This window comes from Trachurus japonicus, chromosome 12 (assembly GCF_045865225.1).
Source record: "Trachurus japonicus isolate A0001 chromosome 12, Traja_1.0".
In the NCBI taxonomy this organism is placed as follows: domain Eukaryota; kingdom Metazoa; phylum Chordata; class Actinopteri; order Carangiformes; family Carangidae; genus Trachurus; species Trachurus japonicus.
The window spans coordinates 1,498,488-1,525,212 of record NC_140918.1 but is presented as its reverse complement, the minus strand read 5'-3'; the positions used below and the strand labels follow the sequence as shown (position 1 = coordinate 1,525,212).

At 43.1% G+C, this 26,725-nt stretch overlaps 1 protein-coding gene across 1 annotated transcript in view; it reads right to left on the bottom strand.

Annotated features, from left to right (window-relative positions):
- The window catches only part of LOC146976769 (2-oxoglutarate dehydrogenase complex component E1-like), a 40,078-nt gene extending 15,878 nt beyond the window's left edge, over positions 1–24,200 (bottom strand). The window contains exons 1-7 of the mRNA XM_085792541.1: positions 23,942–24,200; positions 16,563–16,775; positions 14,825–14,918; positions 5,677–5,792; positions 3,947–4,101; positions 1,305–1,451; positions 728–818 (exon numbers count right to left, since the gene is read on the bottom strand). Coding sequence (XP_085648667.1) covers positions 728–818; positions 1,305–1,451; positions 3,947–4,101; positions 5,677–5,792; positions 14,825–14,918; positions 16,563–16,775; positions 23,942–24,193 — 1,068 coding nt within the window. The 5' untranslated portion in view covers positions 24,194–24,200. The remainder of the gene's footprint in view (positions 1–727; positions 819–1,304; positions 1,452–3,946; positions 4,102–5,676; positions 5,793–14,824; positions 14,919–16,562; positions 16,776–23,941) is intronic.
- Positions 24,201–26,725: the final 2,525 nt, after the last annotated feature.

The window sequence follows — 26,725 nt, the reverse complement described above, 5'->3', positions numbered from 1 at the left end:
AATCAATAACAACGATCAGGTAGAAACATCTGTCTGTCGATTCATGTCCAGATAAAAACTGGATTAGATTAAATTAAACACAACAACAGAGTCTAATAAATAATATAATATTATAAAACGGAAAGGTGAAATCCAGCGATCTGATTGGTTGTTAACCGTGGTATAATGAGCATATACCACGGCTACTATTCTAAAGCCTTATCACAGCGTAGCTATCACTCCGCCTCAGGCACGTATGACTGGTATGAATGGAAGTTGTTGTCATGTATCCATGACAACGGACTGTTGCAGTCCGTAGCAACAGACAGTTGATGTTTTTACGATGTTAAAAAATGGACTAAAGTAGTGTAATTGACATGTTGAAGGTGAACTTTGACCTCCAGAGGGTTAACAATGGTAGAGGGGACTGAGCAGTGACAGAGCTACTTGGAGCTAACGTCTGGACAGCTGGGAACAGGTTTTTATTTTATTTTTATTTTATTTAACCTTTATTTAACCAGGCAAGCAAATTAAGAACAAAATTCTTATTTTCAAGTGCAGCCTGAAGGATAATATGTATTTCTGGTTGAATAAAACTACATGAAATTGATTGCGTATCCCTCTTTCATATTGCCTTTATTGGTAACCGTTTTATAAAAGCAATATAATATAGCAATAGCAATGTAATATATAATATATATATATATATATATATTGCTTAAATAATACATAATAAATGAGTTCTGACCTCGTCTGCAGCTTCCAGTTTAGAGTCAAACTGACAGAAAATCTGATCCAACTCCTTCCTGATCACGTTGGCCAGGACGTTGAGACGACCTCTGAGGAGACACAAGGAGGAGTCAGGAAGAGGAGGAGGAGGAGGAGGAGAAGGAGGGGTTCTGTCTATCCTACTGTCTCCCACGGAGCTCTGCCCCGTTAGAAAGGAGAGGGAAAGACGACGCCTCCGAGATGTAGGATGTGAGTTATAGAACAGGAACACTCGTATCATCAGAACAGACATGTCCCGGGATATTCAGCCTCCTTTCATATTGAATAGAGGAAGGAAACACTCTCCAAACTGTTTTAAGAATCGTGATGTTTAAGGCAGGATTTCTTCATTTGGCCAATGAAAAATATATTTGGCTGGTAAATCTTTGGAGGTCACCAGCCAACGGCAGATGATGTAAAAAGTTAATTTTACGCCCTGATTGTGGGGCAACAACAACAACATGTGTACCTGTGGGGCAACAACAACATCTGTACAACAGCATGTGTACCTGTGGGGCAACAACAACATGTACCTGTGGGGCAACAACAACATGTACCTGTGGGGCATCCCCATGATGACGCTCTCCACGCCGCTCTGACTGGAGCGGTCGATAATCGTCTTGAGCGCCGGGATCAGAGACTCGCAGCCTTCCAGACCGAAGCGTTTCTCTGACGACCACTTCCTCTGCAGGAACTCCTCGAACCTGTGGACAGACGGGACGTTGCTGATTTACACTGGAGCTCAAGACCACCACCATCATGACACCATGACACCATGATCAATCACTACAGGAATGTGAACGAGGACCAGAACCAGACCCAGAACTAAAACCAGAACCAGAACCAGACCTGGCGGAGCGGATCATGCGGTGTAGTTGTGTAGTACCGTAAAATTCGGAATATAAGTCGCACTGGTATATAAGCCGCAGTCTATTTTTGAGGGCCTCAAACTGGGAAAACCAGGTTTTCTATTGCTATTTGGTAATAAAAACATTATACAGGTTCCACATGTTTCTGTGCTGCGGTGTAGCTCTTAAATGTTATTTTATATATAAAAAGAAAAGAGATCGCGGGGTAATTAAACACTGTACATTTAGGGCCGGATTTACTAAGATCCCAGATAGCGGGCGCTATATTGTTTGCGCCCTCTATAATATTGCGAGTTTGGTTAGTGCACGCAAAACAGGTGATCTACTAAGAGTAACCCGCTAAATGAAAACACGTGCAAACCGCAATATGTAAATGAGGGTTTTGCGCGTGGTAATCGTTTCCGCCATGGAGAGAGTGGACAGAGAGCTGGATGGACGAAGGGACAGAATGACATTTGATCCGATGCTACAATGACAGCATGTGTGTTCATCTCTCTCGCGCTCTGGTTAGATAAATAAACACAAATCGCTACAGGGCCCAACTCGTCACTATGACGAACAGGCAGCAGCTGCAGCGACAATCACACACCTAATATGTGTGTGTGTGTGTGTGCCGCCCATGATCGAGTGGATTAATAGAGAGCTCAGGTGGGACACACGGATCTAAACGCTCTGACCACTGACCAGAGGGATCAGAGACGGGTGAAGGCAGCGGTGACGTGTCTCAGTCCGGGACCGGGACTGAGAGACGGAGCTGAGCAGCCAGGTACTGGGAGGAGAGGAGAGGAGAGGAGAGGAGAGGAGAGGAGAGGAGAGGAGAGGAAAGGAGAGGAGAGGAGAGGAGAGGAGAGGAGCGCACTGCAGGACAGACGTGCCCCGTGCGTAACGGCGCGTAAAATACTTTTAACACGGCTGAAAAACTGTTAGAGAATTACCCAGACGTGAGGAAATGCAGAGATGTAAGATCACGGGGCAAAAACAGCCACCGCAATCTCTTCCTGGTTTGGTAAATCACATTGCACGCGCTAAATAAATCGATTTGCATCTACTCCTCCCAGTATTTTGCACGTTCTGGCTAAAACGCCCATATTTACATATTCATCCAGGCAAACACGCTAAATGGATCGCACGTGCTATTCTGCCCGTGTGAGGGACGCAATCCTCGGTGCGTCCGGTTAGTAGATCAGGTTGCACATGTGTCTGCGCGTGCAATCACGTTTGCACACGTTTTAATACACACAAACCTTTAGTAAATCCGGCCCTTAGCGCGATATAGTGCATAGCGTTTATACTGTTCCATGCGCACGTGTGTGTGTGTGCCTGCGAGCGCGTGCTAGAGAGAGAGAGACCGAGTCCAGCAGGAGGAGGGGCTGACTGACAGAGATAGGGGACGGTGGTTTAAAAAAAAAAAAACCCATAACAATAATATTATTTTATGTCGGAGACTATGGCCCAAATGAGTCTCGTTAATTACCGTCATCTGAAACGCCGTTCTGCCCGCGTGGTCGTATGCGGATACAGGACGCATTAGCGCTTACACCTGTGTTCACACACGTGGTCACAATGCGACCCCGACCGCCTCCGGGGGGTGGTTTGGCCCATCGGATCACAATCCGTCCTCAATGCACCTGGTTGCCATAGCTACTGTCAAGTGGTCCAGCTCTATCTGACTGCAGGCTGACCACTGAGAACGCATGTTAATACCAGTTTTAAACGGGGTTGACATTTACCTCGGTCTATCGGTCGCACCGGTGTATAAGCCGCACCCAACTTTTTAGATGAAAAAAAAGTGCGACTTATACACCGAATTTTACGGTAGTTGTGTAGTAGTTGTGTAGTAGTTGTGTAGCAGTAGTTGTGTAGTAGTTGTGTAGTTGTGTAGTAGTAGTTGTGTAGTTGTGTAGCAGTAGTTGTGTAGTTGTGTAGCAGTAGTTGTTGTGTAGTTGTGTAGTAGTTGTGTACCTAGTGGAGCGGATCATGCGGGCCAGCAGCGTCCTCTTCTCCTCTGGACTGAAGCTCATGAGTAGTTGTGTAGTAGCTGTGTAGTAGCTGTGTAGTTGTTATGTAGCTGTTGTTGTGTAGTTGTGTAGTTGTGTAGTAGTAGTTGTGTAGTTGTGTAGCAGTAGTTGTGTAGTTGTGTAGCAGTAGTTGTGTAGCTGTTGTGTAGTAGTTGTGTACCTGGTGGAGCGTATCATGCGGGCCAGCAGCGTCCTCTTCTCCTCTGGACTGAAGCTCATGAGTTGTTGTGTAGTTGTTGTGTAGTAGTAGCTGTGTAGTTGTGTAGTTGTGTAGTAGTTGTGTAGTTGTGTAGCTGTTGTGTAGTTGTGTACCTGGTGGAGCGTATCATCCGGGCCAGCAGCGTCCTCTTCTCCTCTGGACTGAAGCTCATGACTCCTGGAGTCTCAAACTTCTGTCTGATCCACTGACACTGATCCACGTCGTTGATGAACATGAACTCCACTCCGATGTGCTGGCAGTACGACGACTGGGGGAGGGGGGGCGGAGAGGAGGGGGATACGATCAATCAGTCTGATCACAACATCTAGACTTGGACTTTCTTTATTTGCCATTGCACAAAAAACACGGAAGTGATTAATGGCAACTGAATGTCGTTGCTATAGGGTTCCGGAAAACACAGAAATAAACAATATTAAATAGATCTATAAAAATGCAAAAATAAAAATATAAATATGATCTATATAATTAGTGCAAAAAAAAAATTCTAATAGGTTTTATAATGTGTTGTATTGATTATCATCTCTGAAGTGTCTGATCAGGTTAGTGCTGTGTTCATGGTCCGCACAAGAAATCATTGATCGAGTTAGAGGAGGAGGAGGAAGAGGAGGAGGAGGAGGAAAAGGTAGAGGAAGGAGAAGAGGTTTAGGAGGAAGAGGAGGGGGGACAGGAAGAGGAAAAGGAGGAGGAGAAAGAAAAAGAAGAGGAGAAGGAGAAGGAGGAAGAGGTGTAGGAGGAGGAGGAGAGAGAGGAAGAGGAGGAGGAAGAGGTAGAGGAAGGGGAAGAGGAAGAGGAAAAAGAGGAGGAGGAGAGAGAGGAAGGAGAAGAGGTTTAGGAGGAAGATGAGGGGGGAGAGGAAGAGGAAGAGGAAAAGGAGGAGGAGAAAGAAAGAAAAAGAAGAAGAGGAGAGAGAGGAAGAGGAGGAGGTGTAGGAGGAGGAGAGGGAAGCAGAAGAAAAGGAGGAGGAGGAGGAGGAAGGGGAAGAGGAAGGAGGAGGAAAAGGTAGAGGAAGGAGAAGAGGAAGAGGAAAAAGAGGAGGAGGAGGAAGAAGAAGAGGAGGAGGAAGGAGGAGGAAGGAGGAGGAAGAGGCGGCGGAGGAGGAGGAAGAGGAAGGGGAAGAGGAAAAAGAGGAGGAAGAGAAAGAAGAAGAGGTTTAGGAGGAAGAGGAGGAAGATGAGGGGGGAGAGGAAGAGGAAAAGGAGGAGGAGGAGGAAGAAGAAGAGGAGGAGGAAGGGGAAGAGTAGGAAAAAGAGGAGGAGGAAGAGGAAGAGGTGGTGATGGAGGAGGAGAGAGAGGAAGGAGAAGAGGAAGAGGAAAAAGAGGAGGAGGAAGAGAAAGAAGAAGAGGTTTAGGAGGAAGAGGAGGTGGGACAGGAAGAGGAAAAGGAGGAGGAGAAAGAAAAAGAAGAGGAGGAGGAGAGAGAGCAAGAGGAAGAAGAAAAGGAGGAGGTGTAGGAGGAGGAGGAGAAGGAGGAGAAGGAAGAAGAAGAGCAGGAGGAAGAGGAGGAGGAAGCAGAAGAAAAGGAGGAGGAAGAGGAAGGGGAAAAGGAAGAGGAAGGAGAAGAGTAAGAGGAAAAAGAGGAGGAGGAAGAAAAAGAGGAGGAAGAAGAAGAGGTGGCGATGGAGGAGGAGAGAGAGGAAGGAGAAGAGGAAGAGGAAAAAGAGGAGGAGGAAGAGGTTTAGGAGGAAGAGGAGGAGGATGAGGATGAGGGGGGAGAGTAAGAGGAAAAAGAGGAGGAGGAGATTTAGGAGGAAGAGGAGAAGGAGGAGAGAGAGGAAGAAAAGGGGAAGAAGGAGGTGTAAGAGGAGGTGAAGGTGTGTCTCACCTCCAGGCGTCTGATGATCTCTCTGAGCGGTAAAACGCTCTCGCTGCCTCCGATGAACGTCGTGGTCGGGAGGCGGAAAACTTTGTCCAGGTCGGATTCAGTCAGTCCATAAAGACCTGGAGGAGGAGGAGGAGGAGGAGGAGGAGGAGGAGGAGCAGGAGGAGGAGGAGGAGGAGGAGGAGGAGGAGGAGGAGGAGGAGGAGAGGAGGAGGAGACATGTTCAAATCAAATCAAATAAACTTTATTTGTCCCGGGAGGGAAATTTGTCTTGGGCATGATACAGCTGCTTTGTACTTGTAAAACATACACTATACATACATGACAGTAGCAACACTGGCACACATATCCAAGAGAGAAAAGAGAGAGAAAAAGAAAAGAGAAAGTGCGGAGAGTGCAATAAATAGTTTAAAATACTCATAAATAGGGATGTCACGATTACTTGTTTTCACAATTAATCGTGGTATTAAAACGCCACAATTAATTAATCGTAAAGATTCCTAAATACCGTTACTTTCACAGAAAGATGATGTTGGAACCGTATCAGCAGATGTGGCGCAAAAATAAAGGTAAATGCTCAGATACTGGTCCATTTAACTAACGTAACATTGAATTGGTGGGAATTTAAAAGTTTGCGTGTCATTTTTAATTAAAAAAAAGTAAAACAAAACAATAAACTATTAAAATGAACACAAATATTTGGTATAGACGACAATCTATGACCTGAATATTTCAAACATTTCCCCTGGGGGTTAATAATTGGTCATATATTACTAGATACTTGAAATATTTTGTGTAAACAAGTTATATTTTGACTATATTTGATTTTACACATTCATAGTGTTGTGAAATTCATTAATGCAGAATAATCGTGATAATTGTAATACCGTGATTATTTCTCTGACAATAATCGTACCAAGAACATTTATAATGGTGACATCACTAATCATAAAACAAGGTCAAATAAAAAACATACTAAAAAACTAAAAGAGAACAAGGGATGTTGATTAAAGCCAGCAGGTGAACAGGCAAACCGGATGCAATAGATATGATTGGCTGATTGATGGGTTGATGGGCAGGGGAGGTGCACCCCATGTTACACCAGGGGGAGGAGGAGGAGGAGGAGGAGCAGGAGGAGGAGCAGCAGCAGGAGGAGGAGGAGGAGGAGGAGTAAAAGGAAAGAGGTCAGAGGAAAAAGAGACAGAAGCAGCAAAGTGAAGTTTTCCATGAATCTGAGGTTGGATTCAGAGTGAGCAGCAGCAGCAGCTGTTTAATCTGACAGATTAAACTCTGAACTTCACTCAGATTAAAGTTAAAGTTGTTTTTAAAACTGATGCAGCAGGAGAGAAGTCAACGACCGGATGTTTCCTCTCCATCACTCGGACTTCTGAAGATCTGTAACTGTAACTGTATTGCTGTGTATGATATTAAAGGGATAGTTCAACATTTTGGCAAATTGGCCCATTGCCATAATCGCTATAGTCATAGCAGTAGGTTCATTACCTTTAATTGTAGGTGTAAGCTATTTTCAGTACGGCGGAGCGCAGCAGCTGGCTGCTCAGAGCTACGCTATGGAGGCTAATGGAATTTCTTGGTTTCCCTCATTAAACTCATCAAATTCAACATCCCAAAACTCCACAGCGCTTTTGTAGACAAGTTGTGAGCTGCACATTCACCACGCTATGAGATAATGACGGAACGATACGAAACGGAGCCGTTTTCGAGGTAAATTCATACAAAACCGCTGATGCGCGTTGCGTTCAGGGACAGTTTTTCAGCAAGCAGTCTCTGTATTTACCCTGTATTTACCTCGAAAACGCCTCCGTTTCGTATCGTTCCGTCATTATCTCATAGCGTGGTGGTTGTACAGGTCACAACTTGTCTACAAAAGCGCTGTGGAGTTTTGGGATGTTGAATTTGATGAGTTTAATGAAGGAAACCAAGAAATTCCCTTAGCCTCCATAGCATAGCTCTGAGCAGCCAGCTGCTGCGCTCCGCCGTACTGAAAATAGCTTACACCTACAATTAAAGGTAATGAACCTACTGCTATGACTATAGCAATTATGGCAATGGGCCAATTTGCCAAAATGTTGAACTATCCCTTTAATAAAAAAGAAATGACTGGATCGGCCTCATTCATCCGATATCTGATCCAGCTAATTAGTCAACAACATCGGAGCCGATATCCGATCCGGGTTCAGATCGGTGCATCTGTAATGACTATAGGGGTTATGGTGAGAGCAGGATCTGACTAAATGTTGAACTGTCCCTTTAAACTAGGGATGGGAACGACACGGGATTTGGAAAATCGATTGTCGAGGCCCATGTGTCGACTTTTTGTCGAATTGTCGGCCCTTTTTTTTAACAGCAGCAGCAGATACCGTAAAACACCAAATAAGGGCCCGGGCGTTTATTTGCTTAAATCGCTCAAATCAACAGGCGTTTATTAGGGACCTGCGTTTATTAATAGTGTTCAACCTGGACCTCCTTCTGGGGAAAGAGGCTTCACTCCGTGGCGGCGGTGGAACGATACGTGCGTTTCTCAAGGCATTACTGTAAATACGGCCAGGGCGGACTCGTTCTCTGTCTCGCTGACCTCCGCCGTCCTGGCCTGCACAGGTACCAGGAGACTGAGACCCCCCGTCATGTCGGTCCTCCGCCCTTCTTGATCCGCCGCAAGTTGCACAAACCCTGCGGACGCCCAGTCTCTCCACCCCTCTCCCACACTTCAGCACCTGTGTTGGCTCGCACCACCGTCTGAATGGAGTAGGCCTATAACTAATAATAATGCAACGTGTAGCCTAACTAAATATGCGTATGAGGAATCAGAGAACAGAAGGCTGTTTACGCTACTTTTAAAAGTCATTTAAAACGAGGAGCGGGAATTTGGGACTCGGCCATTATTTGAAGTTTTACGGTATGCGTGCTTTTGTTGTGGTTTATTAACGATGCTGTCGGCACGAGCGGACGAGGCAGCACGCATTCGGTTTCTTTTCTTTTTTTTTTCTTCCGTGCATATCCGCGGTCCTCTACAAAGAATGCAACCATTGCATCCACCTGTTTTGCCGATGGTTTTGCCCTTTTTGCGGAGCCGGACTCGCCATCAACAGGGGAACTGCCCATTGGTTCGACCTCCCGTTACTCCGACAAAATACCCACTGGTCCGACCTCCCATTGGTTCGACCTCCCGTTATTCCGACAAAATCAACCACAAGTCGGACCAATAGGAGGTCGAACCAATGGGTGGTCCCGTTAGTTCGAACTGTCATCGCTACTTTGTGACAAGCTCTTCCATTGATAGGAGCATGCAGCTTTCTTGAGAGAGAGAGCAAAATAACGAGAATTACTGAAAGAGAGAGAGCTCTCATAACAGAAACGCACATCACACACGCGCGGCCCAGAATATCACCATATTCAGTCAGAGAGCCAGATCATGTCAGATCGCGCACAACCATCATAAATGCTGATCAAGATGTGTAAACTGATAATCAAAGCCCCCCCTCCCAGAGTACAGAGTAAATGAAATACACTTTTTTTTCTCTCCCCCCCTCTGCTCGAGCACGGCTGAACCAGGCTTGAGCTCACTTCACGGGCGCGAGCCTGCTGCAGCCGCCGCTGCTGCTGGCAGCAGACTGAGAGAGAGAGAGAAAAAAAAGTAAATTTGGCTTTGGTTAGGTTCAGGCAATGAAGAAAGGAGTTGGTTAAGTTTAGTAAAAACAGCAGGTAGAGGCTAGACAGACTGGAAGCATAATGAGCGTTATATGTTATTAATATGAAGTGCTTGTTTTGCAGTTAATTATGCACATGATCCGTTTGATCCCAGAAAGGAAAAAAGGATCAATGCGCAGCCTCTGTTTCCTTTCTGATTGCGTCCGTCTGTCTGTTCGGAGTGGGAGAGAGAGACAGAGAACCCAATCCACCTGTCTGTAATGTAAGTTTGATTTGATATGAGTGTCAAGGTTTAATTACGGACACTAATGAGCGCGCAGCAGTGCGTAAAAGTCGTGCGTAATGACAGCTCCTCGATGGTGAAACACAGTAAACTGCACCTCTTCTTCCACGTGTGTCTTATTGACAGGTGGAGCCTATATGAATAATTATATAAATGCATAGTGAACGGTAAGAATGGAGAGTTTGACTAACTAGTCCAGTTCGAACTAATGAGGACCTCCCATTAGTTCCAACTCTCATTACTCCGATTGTCGGACCAATGGGAGTTCGAACCAATGGGAGGTCGGACTAATGGGAGGTCGGACCAATGGGAGGTCGAACTAATGGGAGGTTGGACTAATGGGAGGTCGGACTAATGGGAGGTCGGACTAATGGGAAGTCGGACCAGTGCCATGGACCCATCAACAGCACCATCACCTAGACTGCAGGGAGCCCGGACAGCTGATCTCTTGTCTCTGTGGCCTGTCAGCATGCAGCGCACGCTCCCGTCACATGTGAAGCAGAATGAGGGTCAACTCAAGTAGCTATCCCATTTAGAAAAAGTGGATTTGTTTTATTTAAAATATTTTATTTAATCAGGGGAAAAGTGGCACTTTCTGCTGTTTATTTGAATAGGAAATATTGAAAGACAAAATGCAATTTACACATGGAAATCCCACAAGCCCCGCCCCCTCGACATGTCGACACTCTATTTTATTTGTCGAGGGGAGCATGTGTCGATTTTTCGACAAAAAGTCCCATCCCTACTTTAAACAGTATCTGCACTGTGAACATGAGATCTGTGTGGTACTTTCAGTTTTTATTTTACGGTTTGTAATAATAAATAAAATGACATTTTCTCTGGTTCTCTCTTCTGATTGGCTCCCTGAACGCTCCAATAAAAAAAAAGCAGAACAGAGACTGGAACCAGGAAGTGTTAAACGTGGTGGATCGTGTGTTTCTGTGTGTGTGTGAACTTCTCAGTCAGCAGGTAACTGTCGACTCAGCTCTCTGACTCTTACATAACACTAATGTAGACTTTCTCCCCCCTCGGTCACATGAACACACACACACACACACACACACACACACACACACACACACACACACACACACACACACACACACACACACATAGAGAAGAAGTGGAAGAAGAAGAGGCTGAAATCTAATCAGTGTAACGTTTTAATGAAGCAGCAACAGATAAGCTGGTTAAGTCCCGACTGACCCCATTGGCTGCTGAGCAAAGGTTAAAACACACACACACACACACACACACACACACACACACACACTGAACCACCAGAACTCCAGGTACCAAACAGAGTTTATTGAGCCTTTTCAGAATGTGATTAGAGGATTTATTGATGACTAATTGATCATTTACTTGTACTTTATAGATCATTAACTAATTATCAAACTTCAGCTCCTCCAGCTCCAAATCTAACAAACAGTTTAACTATTAATCTTCTGGATTTATAAACTGTTTATCATAGTTTACAACCTGCAGACTTGTTGTGTAAATCACTGTTACAGAGTCTGAGCAGTGACACTAAACAAACATGGCGGCGGCAAACGGTTCATACTTTTGGAGCGACAAGCTTTGTTTAACTTCCGTTGCTATAAATAACTTGAATCAGCCATATTTGCAACGCGATATTAAAATGTAAAATTGCTGCGGTTTGTGTTGTAAAAAGTAAAAACACCACAAGCGCCTGAGCAAATAAGATGCAACAGTCAGAAACCAGGACACTGGTATTTATCCTGTAAACGGGAATATGAATATAATAGGGGTGTGCCAAAAAATCGATTCACATAAGAATCACAATTCTCATTTAATACGATTCAGAATCGATATAAAATGTCCCAAAATTGATCGGAAACAAATCTGCCGGCTGTCGGCCTCCATTTCCTTACAATTTAAAAAGCAGCATGTTTAACTGCACTTTCAATTCTGTTACTTCAGCAATATGTGATATTGCTTTTATGCAACAGTTTCAACAATTCCATCTAAGCATGGATAAATGTTTAAAACTCAATAAATGTGAAAAAGACACTTTAGTCATTCTGTCTTGCAAAGCAGACTGGAGTAGATCATGAGGATCCTTTAACACCGACAGACTGAAGCAGAAATCATTAGGAATCAAATCATTTTGAATCGAAAATTCATTTTGAATCAAATCGTAGCCCCAAAAAACTGAAACGAATCTAATCGTGAGATAGTAAAAGATTCCCACCCCTAATGAATAACCAGGTTTCTCTATAGGGAGGGTGAGTACGGATCCCAGGTATCGGTATGGGGCCGATACCGGCCTTATTTCGGCCGATACCAGCCGCTGATTCTCAAGATAAAAAAAAAATCTAGTTTTTTTAGTTCCTCTATACAAACACCAGGGTTTCCACTATGTAGTACACACATTAACGCAGCCGCGGCCGCCGCTCCTTCATTATAACAGCTGCTTCAGATCTGGTCAGGACAAACAGACACAACCAGTTAGCAAACCATCACTCTGTAGCTACATAATAAACCTGGTTAAGAGTCTCAACCCGCTGGCTAATGTGTTAAAACTCAGGCTGTGTTCACAGGGAAACGATCTGAATAGAAAATGCACAAGTGGCGTTGCGTTCTCACTTTTTATTCTGCGTTTTCGACAAGCGTTTTCGGGGGGAAATCTGTGTGCATACGGTGATGCAAATGTTTTTTGTTATTTTCCTGTACCGGTGCCTGGATGCCTGTGACGTAAATGCGTTGCGACGTGAGCAGACTTTTGCGTTTAGACGGGAACGTGACAGTGGAACGTTTTTAAGATTTCCACTCTGGAGGGTGGTTTCACTTTTTTTTGTGTTTTTAAAGGGATAGTATCATTTTTTTAAAGTGGGGTTGTATGATCTCCAAATAGCCCCTAAGTACTTTAATTGCAGTAGAAGACTCTCTGCACTCCTCCCGTTAGCAACGCCAGCCCATAATAGCCCTGCCCAGAGATTTACAACATACAGTGTTGTGAACAGACCCAAAGAAACGGCCTATTTTCACAGCCTAAAAGAGGTTTTACCTGAAAAAAAAAAACACAGTTCCATTGTTCGCTATAATATAATTTTTTTGGAAATGTGTTTTTTTTTTTTCAGGTAAAACCTCTTTTAGGTCGTGAAAATAGGCCGTTTCTTTGGGTCTGTTCACAACAATGTATGTTATAAATCTCTGGGCAGGGCTATTATGGGCTGGCGTTGCTAACGAGAGGAGTGTAGAGAGTCTTCTACTGCAATTAAAGTACTTAGGGGCTATTTGGAGATCATACAACCCCACTTTAAAAAAATGCTACTATCCCTTTAAGCCCCAAAAATGCCGTTGCCGCCTAAACGAAAGGCACATCCCATAAAATATGTTTTATGTGATATAGATATAGATATACAGGGACTCTGAGGGGCCGGTCCTACCTGCTGCTGTCAGGTGACACAGGTGTTCTTTATAATGAGAGAGCTCTGGAGGCATGGAGACACACACACACACACACACACACACACACACACACACACACACACACACAGAGACACACACACACACATCGACCTGTGCTGTGACCTGTGTGACCTTCAGTGGCACCGGGACAAAGCAGAACTCAGTGTGAGTGAACAATGGCAGCGGTGAGCGGTGGAAACGTCCTCGTACAGCTCAACACAATCACCTGAGGCCCCGAGCTTTTCATCACGCACAATGACACACAGAGCTGCTGCACACACTCACACACACACACACACACACACACACACACACACACACACACTGAGGCAAACACACACTCTCTTTACAGTGTGTTTTAACTGTGTGAGCTCCTTCAACAAAGCAGCTTCAGGATCAGTTGTGTAACGAGTCCACAGCAGAAAACCATCCTCCAAATGAAGACGACAATAAAAACATTCAGTCTGCAGCTACACAACACTACACTACACTACCACCATAAAACACACACACACACACACACACACACTCTGAGTCTTATCTGTTCACTCCAGGAACCATAAACGCGTCAGAGTCAGAGCTGATAAGAACGACAGGACACAGAGTGCAGTGAACACAACACGACTCATTATCAAGGCTCCAATATGAAACAACTGAGACAAAACTAATAAACTACACAACTCTGGGTCAAGTTGCTAGAATTAATTAGTAATAAATTAGTTAAAAAACTGAGATTAAGGATTTGGAAATTAAATTATTCTCACATTCAGAAAATCTCCAGGAAAAGACTTGATTTTAATTTGAACTATTTCAGCTCATTGTTTCTATTTGTCATGATGAGTTTCTATGAGGAGGAAGAACTGCAGACAAACCTGTTGCTTTGACAGATTATTACTGATGTAGAAACTTTAATTAATGTTTAATTAAAGTAAAGTAGTTCTGGGGAGGTCTTGAGAGGGTTCAAGGGGGTCCGCAAATTTTTCTTGAAATTTTACCACTTTTTTTGTAGAATTTCAAAAACTTTTTTTTTTGAGAAATAATTTTTTATTTAGGCCTATTTATTTATTTATTTTTAGAAATGTTACCACTTTTTCTAGAATTTTATTTTTAGAAATTTTTAGCACTTTTTCTAGAATTTTCTTTTTAACTTTTTTTTTTAGAAATGTTTCAACTTTTTCTAGAATTGTTTTTTAGAAATTTTTCGCCACTTTTTCTAGAATTTTTTTTCCAGCTTTTTTTTTGAAATTTTTAAACTTTTTCTAGAATTTTTTTTGAGAAATTTTACCACTTTCTAGATAATTTTTAAACTTTTTTTTTTTGTTGAAAGAAATCTTACCACTTTTTTCCAGAAATTTCCCTACAATATTTCCATAAATTCACGCCACTGGCCCTAATTTGAACGTACATTGACTAAAAAAAGTAACATTCTTTAATCTAAGAACAAATATTTGTGTATTTCTGGTGTTTGCTTCAAGATTTTGTCCAATGGGGGGGGGGGGCGGGGTCTAATTTGTGTCAATTTGATGTAAAACAGTCTGAGAACCAGTGTTGTCGAGGATAAAGCCCAGAGGCCGATCCTGTGTTCACAAAGAGGTGGGGGGGTCAGATGGAGGGAGGGGAGGGGCACTGAGGAGATAAGGATGTGTGAACTGAAGGGTGTGTGTCTGTAGAAAACTAAATAAAAACAGTAAAAGGATTAGACGGGGGGGGGGGGTCAGACATGAAGACTGGGGGGTCGAGGACCAGATCACATTTGTTTCTCACCAACGTTCTGGAAGCCGACGGTGCACGGAGCGTCGTCGAAGTCCACACAGCTGATGTCCAGAGGGTCCAGCTTCGCTATGTGATGCCCCCGCACCTGCACACAGAGGAGGGGGAGGGGGGGGTAACAGGGCAAAAACAGTCAGAGTCTGAAGCAGCAGCAGGTTATGATGAACACTTCCTGTCACATTTCCTGACATCCCAAAAAGTAACTTAAAGTTAGTAACCAAGTTTAGTTTAGTGGGTTTATTTAAAGCAGATATCAGTGGAATGTTTTTGTTAATATAAGTCCTAAATAGTCCTATTTTCCGTCAGCAATCACTTACATGAAGTATTTCAGCCTAAACACGAGTCTCTCCGTCACTCTGCTCTGCTGTAACCCGAGGAGAAAATTTTCCTTGTGGGATACAAGTGTTATCCAATGAGGGGAGAGAACGGCATGAAGGGCTGTGTGTGCAGCCAAGGGATGCGCGTGAATGTGGTGACGTAGCACGAGGACCAATTGATGCCTGACAAGGGCGGGGGCTGCTAACTCATGGTGCGTTCAAGGAAACTCGTACTTTGTGTTTTTCCTTCCTGTGAAGTCATACCAGTTCGATCTGGTACGAGTTCACGGGTCGGAAGTTACGAGTGGCCGTTATAGGGAACTTTCACAGACAACAGGACGGTAAAAACACGAGCTACGGGTTACCTGGAACGCTACCAAGTCGTAGTTGTGACTAGAAGCTGTAACTTACGGTTTCAAAAGCCTGCCTTGAACACAGCATTAGCCGAAACGGCCGTGCCGCTGTTATCCTGTTATCTGCTTTAAGTATAATAGACAAAATATAAAACAAAACAAAACACAAAGCAATACAATACAATGCAATGAGTCACTACATTATAAAAGTAACTAATTACCAGGAAAGGTAATTATTGTTCCTTTTTTTTTTTTTTTTTTATAAAATGCTTTAACATGTCAAACTTTTGTCTGACCAGTTGATGGACTGAAACAAACGTGTATATAACGTACTACTGTGCTATTATTTTGTGACGCCACTTCTTGAGTCAAGTAACGGAGCATTTCATCTATAACGCTGTTATTCCCGTCACTGATCAGGGGAAATGTTTGAAATATTAAAGTCATTAATTGTCGTCTAAACCAAATGTTTGCGTTTATTTTTTAGTTCTTCTTATTATTATTAATTTCTTAATTACAACATCTATTGCACGTCTGTCCGTCCTGGGTGAGGGATCATCATCATCATCCCTTTTACTGTAACATTCCCTGTTAAAAGAGTTTTCTATGGAGTTTTTCCTCAGTGGATGTGAGGGTCTAAGTGCAGAGGATGTTGTTATGATGGGATGTAAAGCCCTTTGAGACAAACTGTTGGTAAAAACGGGCAGTTAAGGTGGAAATCCTAAAGAGTTAAGGTGGAAATCCTACAGAGTTCCTCTTTAAAACCGCGATTAATTGTGAAAACAAGTCACAGTGACATGACATCCCTAATCAGGAAGATTAAAGAGAGAGATCAGAGACTCCTCTATAACTCTGATTCTCCACTCAGGTGATAAAACAGCAGTGTGTGTGTGTGTGTGTGTGTGTGTGTGTGTGTGTGTGTGTGTGTGTGTGTGTGTGTGTGTGTGTGTGTGTGTGTGTGTGTGTGTGTGTGTGTGTGTGTGTGTGTTCAGATCTGTTTGTTCTTCCTTATCTCATCTCATCCCAGAGGAGGAATATCTTGTCCTGTCTGTGTGTGTTTACCTGGTATGCTCTGATCAGCGTCTGCACGGCCAGATGATCCTCCACCAGCTTCTCCACGTGGGGCCGAGCCCCCCCCCCCACCAGGGCCCGGCCCCCCCCGGCCCCCCCGGCCCCCAGGCCCAGCGAGGAGCAGCTGCCCGGGGGAGGGGGGCTCTGGTAGGCCACACCGGGGGGAGCGCCGGCGTTGGCGTTACGGAAGAAAATGTCCCAGGACTGAAGGAGAGAGAGGAGAGAGGAGAGAGAGGAGAGAGAGGAGGGGGGGTTAGTTAACTCACTGTGTTTCCATCAATAATCAAATTCATCAATGAGTCGTTTTGTGTGTAAATTCACAGAAATCCACATTTGACCTTTAACCCAGAGACAGACGTTCAGTATATGACGTAGTGACATAAAGAGAAGTTATAAACAGCTGGAAACAGTAACTGATCCACCTGTTTCAAGGTGTTTTTTTTATATTTTGCCCTATATTTCTATCCTGCATTTTATTTTATTCAATGTTATTACATTTTATTGTAGGTAAAAGTTGTTATTTTTTTTTACTATTTCTATATTTTATTGTTGTTTTTCATTTTCATGCATTAGTCTCCATGTTATTCTTCTTGTTTCACCTCATAAATATACAGTGTTTCCCACAGGATTTCAGGAGACCATGGCGCGACCGGGGGGGGGGGGGGTGGTATAGACCAAAAAAGAGAGGAATTGTCTGGCGGGGGGGGGTGCTCACCATTAACAAATTATTACATTACAATATCATGGAAAAGTCAATTTCCAGTAGTTCAACCCCAACCAATTATTGGGTGCATATAGATGGACATAGTTTTCAGAAGGCCAACATTTCTATATTAAAAATGCTTTAAAAAAAAAAATCCTTTGCAATATTTCAATTTTGGAGATACTGAATTTTAGGTCTTCACTGAATGTTAGTCATAATTATTACTATTAAAATAAACTGAATAAATAAAGACATGGGATGTTTCATTCAGTGTGTAATGGACATATAGGCCTATATAATGTGTTAGTTTCACTTTAATTGAACACATTCTACATGGCGGAGGCGACGTCTTTCCACTAGGGCTTCCTTCACCTCTGAAATGGGGCAGAGCTCCGTGGAAACACCTGCCTGACACAGCAACGTAGGGAACCGTGTATGTCCACGGCGCACAGCTCCACATGCACGGGGGAAAAACGGCGTCGCCGTCGCACCGACTGCACGCGGCTACGCGCCGCTTTAACGAGCGTGCATGTCGCGCGTCAACTTTGGAGGTCGGCTGTTATCAGTATAATCAGAGACCATGAATGAGTTCGCCTCAGTTTCACGTGATTGTCACTGTCAGCCTGTTAGATAAACATTTTACTGACCCCAGCTGAGACGCTGAGACCCCCCCCCACCTCAAAAACAAAAACTCTTCGGATCTGAACGATTCACACAAGTCACCTAATTGGTCATGAAAAAAGCGAGTTTCGCTTTTCGGCGCGCTGTTTGCATCCCTGGATATAGCGCATTTACCGTGCGCCCCTGTCTGTATGTGAACCTGTGTGTGCGGGCAGAGATGAGAGAAGGGGCCGCCACACTCTCGTTAATTAGTGGGAAACACTGTATATACGTATGTATACACTTTTTCAAAATGTAAAGCACTTTGAACGGCATTTATTTGCTTTGAAAGGTGCTACCATATATAAATGAAATTTGATTGATTGATGATTGAGAAACTGTTTTTTTTTTGTTTTTTTTAAAGTTTTTAATCTATTGTTCATTCTTTGTTGTATTTATTGTTTCTGCACCAGTGGGAAAAACTTTTATCTAATCTGGGAAACAGTCTTATCATGTAATTTCATAAACAATCAATAAAGAAACTGATTGATCATTAATCAAAGTCCTGAACTACTTCTCACTGTAAATAGCTGCTGTGTGGAGCAGCATGAGCTCACAGGAAGTGACATAACAGCACTGTAAGGGTTAAACACACACACACACACACACTCTGTCTCATCACAGCGAGCAGCCTGGCCCGTGTCCGTGTGTTTAACTTCCTCACCTGTGCGACTCAGAGTGGGACTTTCTAACCGCGGGGCGTTTAAGGGGCTTCAGGTTAATCCACTTACTGACGCTGAAACCAGATTATTGATGGTAAATCTGAGCTCGTTCTACTTGGACCGCGGAGGGAGAGCAAAGTGTAAAGGTCCAGATAAGAACTGGCCGCTCGGGAACGCTGAGCCGGGCTGCAGTTTATTAAAGGGATAGTTCACTGTGGAGACTGGGAACTGATTGTTACAAATACAAAAAGACACAAACTTCAGGTTTAACATCTGTTGTCGGCTACTGAGCAGGAAACAGGAGCTTCCAGTGTGAGACGAGTGTGTGTGAGCTGGAGCCAGTAACAGGAAATAAACACAACAGCACTGAGTCCTGGTTCTGTGCAAATAAACACAGCCCAAGGTCACAGATATAAAACGTTTCTGTCTGTACAGAACACAGTGATGATGTGTGAGGTTTATCAGAGACTAAATGCCCCTAAAGTCTGAGACGGTGCAAGTCGATGTGTCATCGTCACAGGTGTCAGAATTTACGGTGCGTGCCTCTAAATTGCGTCCCTAAAACCTTGTTTGAAGGGATAGTTCAACATTTTGTCAAATTGGTCCATTGCCATAATAATCCCTATAGTCATAGCAGTAGGTTTGTTGCCTTTAATTGTCGGTGCAAGCTATTTTTAGAACGGCGGAGCAGAGCTGTGAGCTGCTCAGAGCTACACTACGGAGGCTCATTGTGGGATTTCTTGGTTTCCCTCATCAAACTCATCAAATACACAATCCAACAACTCCACAACGCTCTGGTGGACAAGTTGTGAGCTGCACATTCACCACGCTATGAGATAATAACACAACGTTACCACACAGAGTTGTTTTAGAGGGAAATTCATGCAAAACCACTGATGCACGTTGCCTTCAGGGACAGTTTTTCATCAACAGTCTCTGTATTTCCCTCTAAAACAACTCTGTGTGGTAACGTTGTGTTATTATCTCATAGCGTGGTGAATGTGCAGCTCACAACTTGTCCACCAGAGCGTTGTGGAGTTGTTGGATTGTGTATTTGATGAGTTTGATGGAGGGAAACCAAGAAATCCCATAATGAGCCTCCGTAGCGTAGCTCTGAGCAGCTCACGGCTCTGCTCCGCCGTTCTAAAAACAGCTTGCACCGACAATTAAAAGTAACGAACCTACTGCTATGACTATAGGATTATTATGGCAATGGGCCAATCTGCCAAAATGTTGAACTTTCCCTTTAACACTAGAACTATTTGCACACACCCTCAGGTTGACAGGTTAAATCACTGCTCAGGGTTTCTTCTCCAAGTGAAACAAGTCAGTGACTCTTCTTGTGTTGTTTTCTTCTGTTGTAGGGTATATTTTATTATATATTAATGGTTCCTCTTTATATTTCATTTCCTTTTGAAGCAACCTGGCACAAGCATTTCCTTTGGGATGAATAAAGTTCTATCTAATCTGATCTAATCTATAAACCCATATAGTGTTTTAAACTTCTCCTGCACTCACTGTTCTTGTTTCATTTCTGTTTTTGTTATTGTCCTTAATTTTTATGGTGCAAATAACTAAAACGAAACTAAATAAGATTAAAAAAAATAATAAACATTGGACTCTACCATGATTTTTTTGTTGATGTTATGATGCAACACATGAAACGTGTTGTTCGCTACGAATGAATCATAGTAGAGCGAGTCCAAAGTTTATTGTAGGGCTGCAACTAATGATTATTGTCATTATCGGTTAATCTGTTGATTATTTAAGCGATTAATTGATTAGTTGTTTGGTCATCAGTGTTTCTCAATCCACCAGACGACGTCAAATGTCTTGTTTTGTCCACAAACCAAAGAGAGACTCAGTTTATTGTCATAAAGGAACAAAGAAACCAGAAATATTCACATCTAAGAAGCTGGAATCAGAGAATTTGGACTTTTTTTCTTCAAATAGCGACTCAAACTGATTATTAGATTATCAAGATAGTTGATGATTAATTTAATAATCGATTATTATTCAATTAATTGTTGCAGCTCTACTTTTTTTTTTTTTTTTTATCTTCCTGCTCAGGTTTTGTTGACAAAATAAATGATGGTTCATTCGTATCCTTTTTCTTTTTTTCATTTGGCAGACAGTGAACTGACGTGACTGTTTTCAGTTTGAGAACATGGACACACACACAGAGTACTGACTGTGTGTATTTGTGTAACCTTTACCCCACTACGTTTTGGGTTTGTTTTGACCTCATCAGGTAGAACAGTGTGGAGGGAGGAGGAGGGGGGGGGGGCTGCCTACACATCATGTTAATTATGGGATGACACTGAAGCATGTTTGCCATAGAGAGCCGAAGCGGAAGCAGGAAGTAACGTCGCCGTGGGACCTCAACAGGTGAAAGTGGCTAAATGATATGGGCTAAACGGCTAAAACTACCAGTTTAACATTATAAAACCACTTAAACAAGACTTTAAAATAATCATTTTACACTTTATCTGTTCATTTAATAGGCTCAAGAATGTTAAAACCATAAAAACAAAAGAAATGTCCAATTATTCTTATCTATTTATGTTTATTTTTATTTTGAGATGGGGTTAATTTAACTAACCTGGTACTGTAAACGTAAACGTGACGTCACCTACACCACCTGGAGTCTCTATGGTTACGGATTCTAAGGAGTTTTATTCTACAATAGTTTTACAACAAACTGCTGGTTTGCTCTTCATGAACCGTGATGTTTTAAACAGGTAGAGCTCAGAGAGTTTTATCATCACTAGGGCTGTTTTCGACTAAGGATTTTCATAGTCGAATCTGATTCGTCAGATTTTGCCGTAGTCGACTGATCGTCGAACCTTTTTTTTTTTTTTTCAGATAGCAGCAAATTTGCGACTTTTTCCCGTTTCAAACAAAAGAGCTAAAACACCCCAAAAATATGTTAGGTGTAAAACAAATACCTTTATTTATTTTCCACACTTTGGATGATTTTTAGTAGCCATTGTGAGCCAGGGTATGCGTTTATGTTACGTTGCCCTGGACAACGCTCCTTTTGCTCGGACTGTGAGTCATCCCTCATCCCTCAACGTGATGAAGGATAGCGGTGGTAAAAAAAAAAAAAAAAAAGGATAGCGGCGGTCGTGGACACAGAGAAACCGGGTAAAACATGTAGTATCAAAACAAACGGAGGTCAGAAGGACTCGACAATCCGTACATTACGTTAATCAATCCTGTAACACACACAGTGTGACCGCGGCACCGGCAGAGAGACAGACAGGCTGCAGAGGAGCGAGATTACAGCTGTGACTCCCGACACTTATGGTGCGTTCATGACAACTCGGAAGTCGGAAAAAAAACAAGTTCCTCTTCTGAAAAACTCTGACATGTCAAACTTTAGGATGTGTTAGAGACTAATTCATCTGTCTAACCATCACAACTATTAACACTTGAAACGGTAAACACAGCTGATCCATCGAAAAAAAAAATCACCGCTGGAGTTAATTTATTTTCCGTGATTGAAAGCAGGTTCTTGAATGTAACTCGGTCAAAGTCAGATGTATCCTCACAATGTTTTGCTGTTCTGTCAGGTCATGCATGATAAATGCTGACAAAGTTAGACTGTCAGACTTCCTTGATTTTAAACTTTGGCGGCTCTGCCTCTCGTCTTTTTGCCACTCCGTGAGTGTTCTGCAGTGACTTCTGAGTACCGTGACTTTGACGGTCCTACTGCTCACCTCCGCTCATTTGAGAAAAAAAAAACAAAACCTCCGCTCATTTGATTGTGCAACTGCAGTGGGTGATTTATTAATACGTAGTAAGAAGCTAAGACTACCGTTTAAACGCACACATAATTTTGAACTCTTTATTAACAGAAAGTAGGCAGATTTTGTATCAAAATAGTCTTTTTATAACGAAAAAAAGACATTCTATGTAACAATTTATGCTCAGCAGCCGTGGGCACCCCCATATAGTCAGAATGGTACGGTCTTGGTTAGATTCGACTACGAGGTTCATAGTCGAATCAGACCCCTCCGAATCGAATCGTCGAATAGTCGACTTTTGGAGGTCAGCCCTAATCATCACACTATTCAATCGGATTAGAAATAAAACTTTGACTCCCGCTCACTCACATGGAGACTTTTTCAGAGTTGAGGTCCCATGGTGACGTTACTTCCTGCTGCTAGAGCTGTCAGATCGAACTTCACTATCCAAACAGAATTCGAATTGTTTTCAAAATGAAAATATTCGAAGGTGAAAACTGACGTTCGAATGTGTACCTTCTGTAGCGACACAAATTAAAGGACAATTCCAGGCGAATTCAACTCAGGGGTGTATTTTTCTATCATTTTAGGTCTAAAAGAAGGAATCTGAAGATTTTCAGTTTAATGTCTCCTGTTTTGCGGTAGTTGCGTCTGTCCCCGCATCGCCACGGCAGCAATGGATGGGAGTGGATGTAAGTTCCACTGTTTAGCCTGTTTCCAGCCCTCAAAGCCGCATTTTTTTTCCACAGACAGCGTCAGATGGCGACTCAAACATGAACCAGAAGTTTATTTACTTCAAGCAAGCCGACATGTTTGTAAAACTAGATCTAATTCAAAGTCTCCCGGAGTCTCGCGCGAGACCCAAGTTGCAGTGCTCGGTGTGTTCAAGTGCAGTGGGAGCTACCGCTTGTGTCATAAACACAGGAATATCAACTCTTTACTTGCTTCAAGTGTACATTTTTTTCCACAGACAGCGTCAGGTGGCTACTCAAAGATGCGCCGAGAAGTTTTTTTTACTTGAAGCAAGTAAAGAGTTGATATTCCTGTGTTTATGACACAACGGTAGCTTTTCCCACTGCACCTGAACACACCGAGCACTGCAACTTGGGTCTCGCGCGAGACTCCAGGAGACTTTGAATTAGATCTAGTTTTACAAACATGTCGGCTTGTTGAAGTAAATAAACTTCTGGCTGCATGTTTGAGTCTCCATCTGACGCTGTCTGTGGCTTTGAGGGATGGAAACAGCCTAAACAGCAGAACTTACATCCACTCCCATTCATTGCTGCCGTGGCGATGCACGGACAGATGCAGCTACCGCAAAACAGGAGACATTAAACTGAAAATCTTCAGATTCATTCTTTTAGACCTAAAATGATATGAAAATACACCCCTGAGTTGAATTCGCCTGGAATTGTCCTTTAAGGTCCCATGGCGACCGTTACTTCCTGTTCTCTATATGCAGTGGTGCCGGCGGCGGTGGTGCCGGTAGAAACATGTTCTAGACGTGGAATACATACATCCTGCAGCCATGACACACACACACACACACACACACACACACACACACACACACACACACACGTGTACATGTACTACCTTGTGCACATTCCTGGGATTCTCCAGCCAGGCGAAGTACATCTCCTCCACATAGTTGGTGCTGGTGCCGTTGAGAAAAGGCTCGGCCGTCACCGAGGCGTTAAAGCACCTAGTGATGGCGGCCGGCGGCTGAAACGTCCTGAAGCCGCCGCCCCCCAGCCCCCATCTGAGCTGTGATTGGCTGTGGGCCCCCCCCCTCTGTCCCGAGGTCAGGGGCCGAAGCCGAGCCACTGTAGTCCTTAAACGATGCATAGCTGCTGCTCCTCTTCCTCCTCTTCCTCCTCCTGTCCCACTGCAGTAACGTCGTCCCAGTCGAGGACTCCTTCACCTCCTCCTCCTCCTCCTCTTCTTCCTCCTCCTCTTCCTCCTGCCCCCTCCTCCTCCTCCTGCCTCCAGGCTCCTGCTCAGTCTGGATGAACCGGTGAGGTGGGCTGCTGCTCCTCCTCAGGTCCTGCTCCTGCTCCTGCTCCTCTGGGTCCTGTTCAACACAAATATAACATGTTGTCCAATCAGAAACAATGCAGCTTTTTTTAATGGACCTTAAACATATGTGACCCGTTCCATCAAAATGAGTCGGATGTCGCAACGTTCTATTTTTAGATAATCAGCTGATAACGTGGAAAACCCATAGAAAAAAAAAAAAAAAAATTACCCTAATTTCAAAGCAATGACATTCAAAAACAATCTCCCAAAGTTTCACAGTCCAGATAATTGAGAAAAGGCACGTAAATGATGATTAAAGTTGACCTGCAACTTAAACCCTCTGAAAATGAGCGTTGCTTCGGTGCAAAACATGAAATATCTTCTGAACCGTTCATGATAGAGACGAGCTGTAAACTGCATCTGAATCGCGGGATTCTCCGCTTTCCGACGGTCATTGAATGTTGCATCTATGACGAGAAGGGACGGGCAGAGAAACAGATGCTAAACCGAGTAGCATCGACGCTAACAGAGCGTAGCATCGACGCTAACAGAGCGTAGCATCGATGCTAACAGAGCGTAGCATTGATGCTAAACCGAACGTAGCATCGATGCTAAACCGAACGTAGCATCGATGCTAAACCGAACGTACACGCTTGCACATGTTTTACAAAATGTCAACAAAACATGACAACTTCTGAAGCGTTTATGATAGAGACGAGCTGTAAAAAGCATCTGAATTGTGAGATTCCCTGCTTTCCGAGGGTCATTGAATGCTGCATCTATGACAACAAGGGACCGTATAGGGAGCGTGTAATCACGTGGTACAGGAACAGATGCCAGAGTCACTGGCAAAAACTTTAACTGCAGTTTTCTCAGGTTTTAGAACGGAATAAGAGAGTAGGAGATCGTAATTCAAATGGCCACATCTCGAAAACCATCAAATGTATGACTTTGACTAGGGTATCATTTTAAAGCTTATTTTCTAATCTTTCCATTGATACCAAAATCTCAACTTTGAAATTTGGGTCACTGTGACTCATTTTGATGGATCGGGTCACATATGTAAATTTCTGTGTATATAATCAATGTTCCCTCTAATTTTCAAAACTCCTGAGCAGAAATTCAACTCCCCTGATGACATGCTTGAGCAACTCTGAGCGAAAGCTCAAGCGAACACAGTACGTCCACATGCTGGTGCTGTGGCCTCACCTCTCCAACTCCAAATATCAATACTATTGGCTGTTACTATAATGATTAATAACAGATTATTTTGACAACATTACCTAGGCTAACAAAATACAATATTGTTTTGGCAAAATAGAGTTTGCATTTATTGCCATATGAACAATATGAAAAAAATAACTAACATCAAGTTGGTGTCATCAACTCTTGGCACTGAAGCATTCTTGATATGAACAGTAATAATAATTCTCAAGCAAAAACTTAAATCGTAGTTGCACTACAGACCACGGTTAAGGTCAGACATTTCACAGTTCGAAGCCACATTAGGGAGAAATAAACAGTAAACTAGTCGGGGATATTTGAGTGTGCAACTTTTTTTGTCTTCTGGGCAAAGAGGTGGAGCAGTAAAACACCTGAGAGGGAACAGTGTATATAATATATGTTGGCAGCTTTATCTATGTTTTATTCTTCAATGTCATTTATTTAAGTTATTTATTGATGTTTTCTCTGTCTTTTTTGCCTTTGACTTATTCCTTTTAAAGGGACAACGAGGAGTTTGTATTTGGTTATAAAAAAGTCTGATATTAATGTGGATGAATCTACGTTACCACTTGTTAATGGTCCATTTTAGATAAATCTATGGTTTTGTCTCTATGTCAAATCTCGCGTGATTCGCAGTAACCGCACTGACGCCGGCGCAAATCACGCGAGATTTGGACGGACCAGGAAGAGGAGCTTCGAGAAGCTTCCGCTACAAACAAGCTTAAAATATAGACTTATTTAATTTTTTTCGGGACAATTACGCAATTTGGGGCTTCAATACAAGACGGACATTACATACGAGCATCATGGAGGTATTTGGATGTTTTTTTGTGTGTGTTTTTTTACGAAGAGCTCTGGTGTCCCTTTGCAACCGTTATATGGACATGCACTGCTACACCAAGACCCCCTGTAACTCAGAGAAGGGACGGTGGACTCTGAAAATTCTTCCAGCCCTTAGTCAACATGAGGGTGAGTAGATAATGAGCGAAATATCATTCTAGGGTGAACTATCCCTTTAAATTCTTTTTTTAACTTTTTAACTTTTTTTAACTCAGTCTGATTCCCACTACTCCTAAAAATCCTACCGTACGCAGCTTGTCTGTGCACGAAACGGCAAAATAAACGTCTTGAATCTTG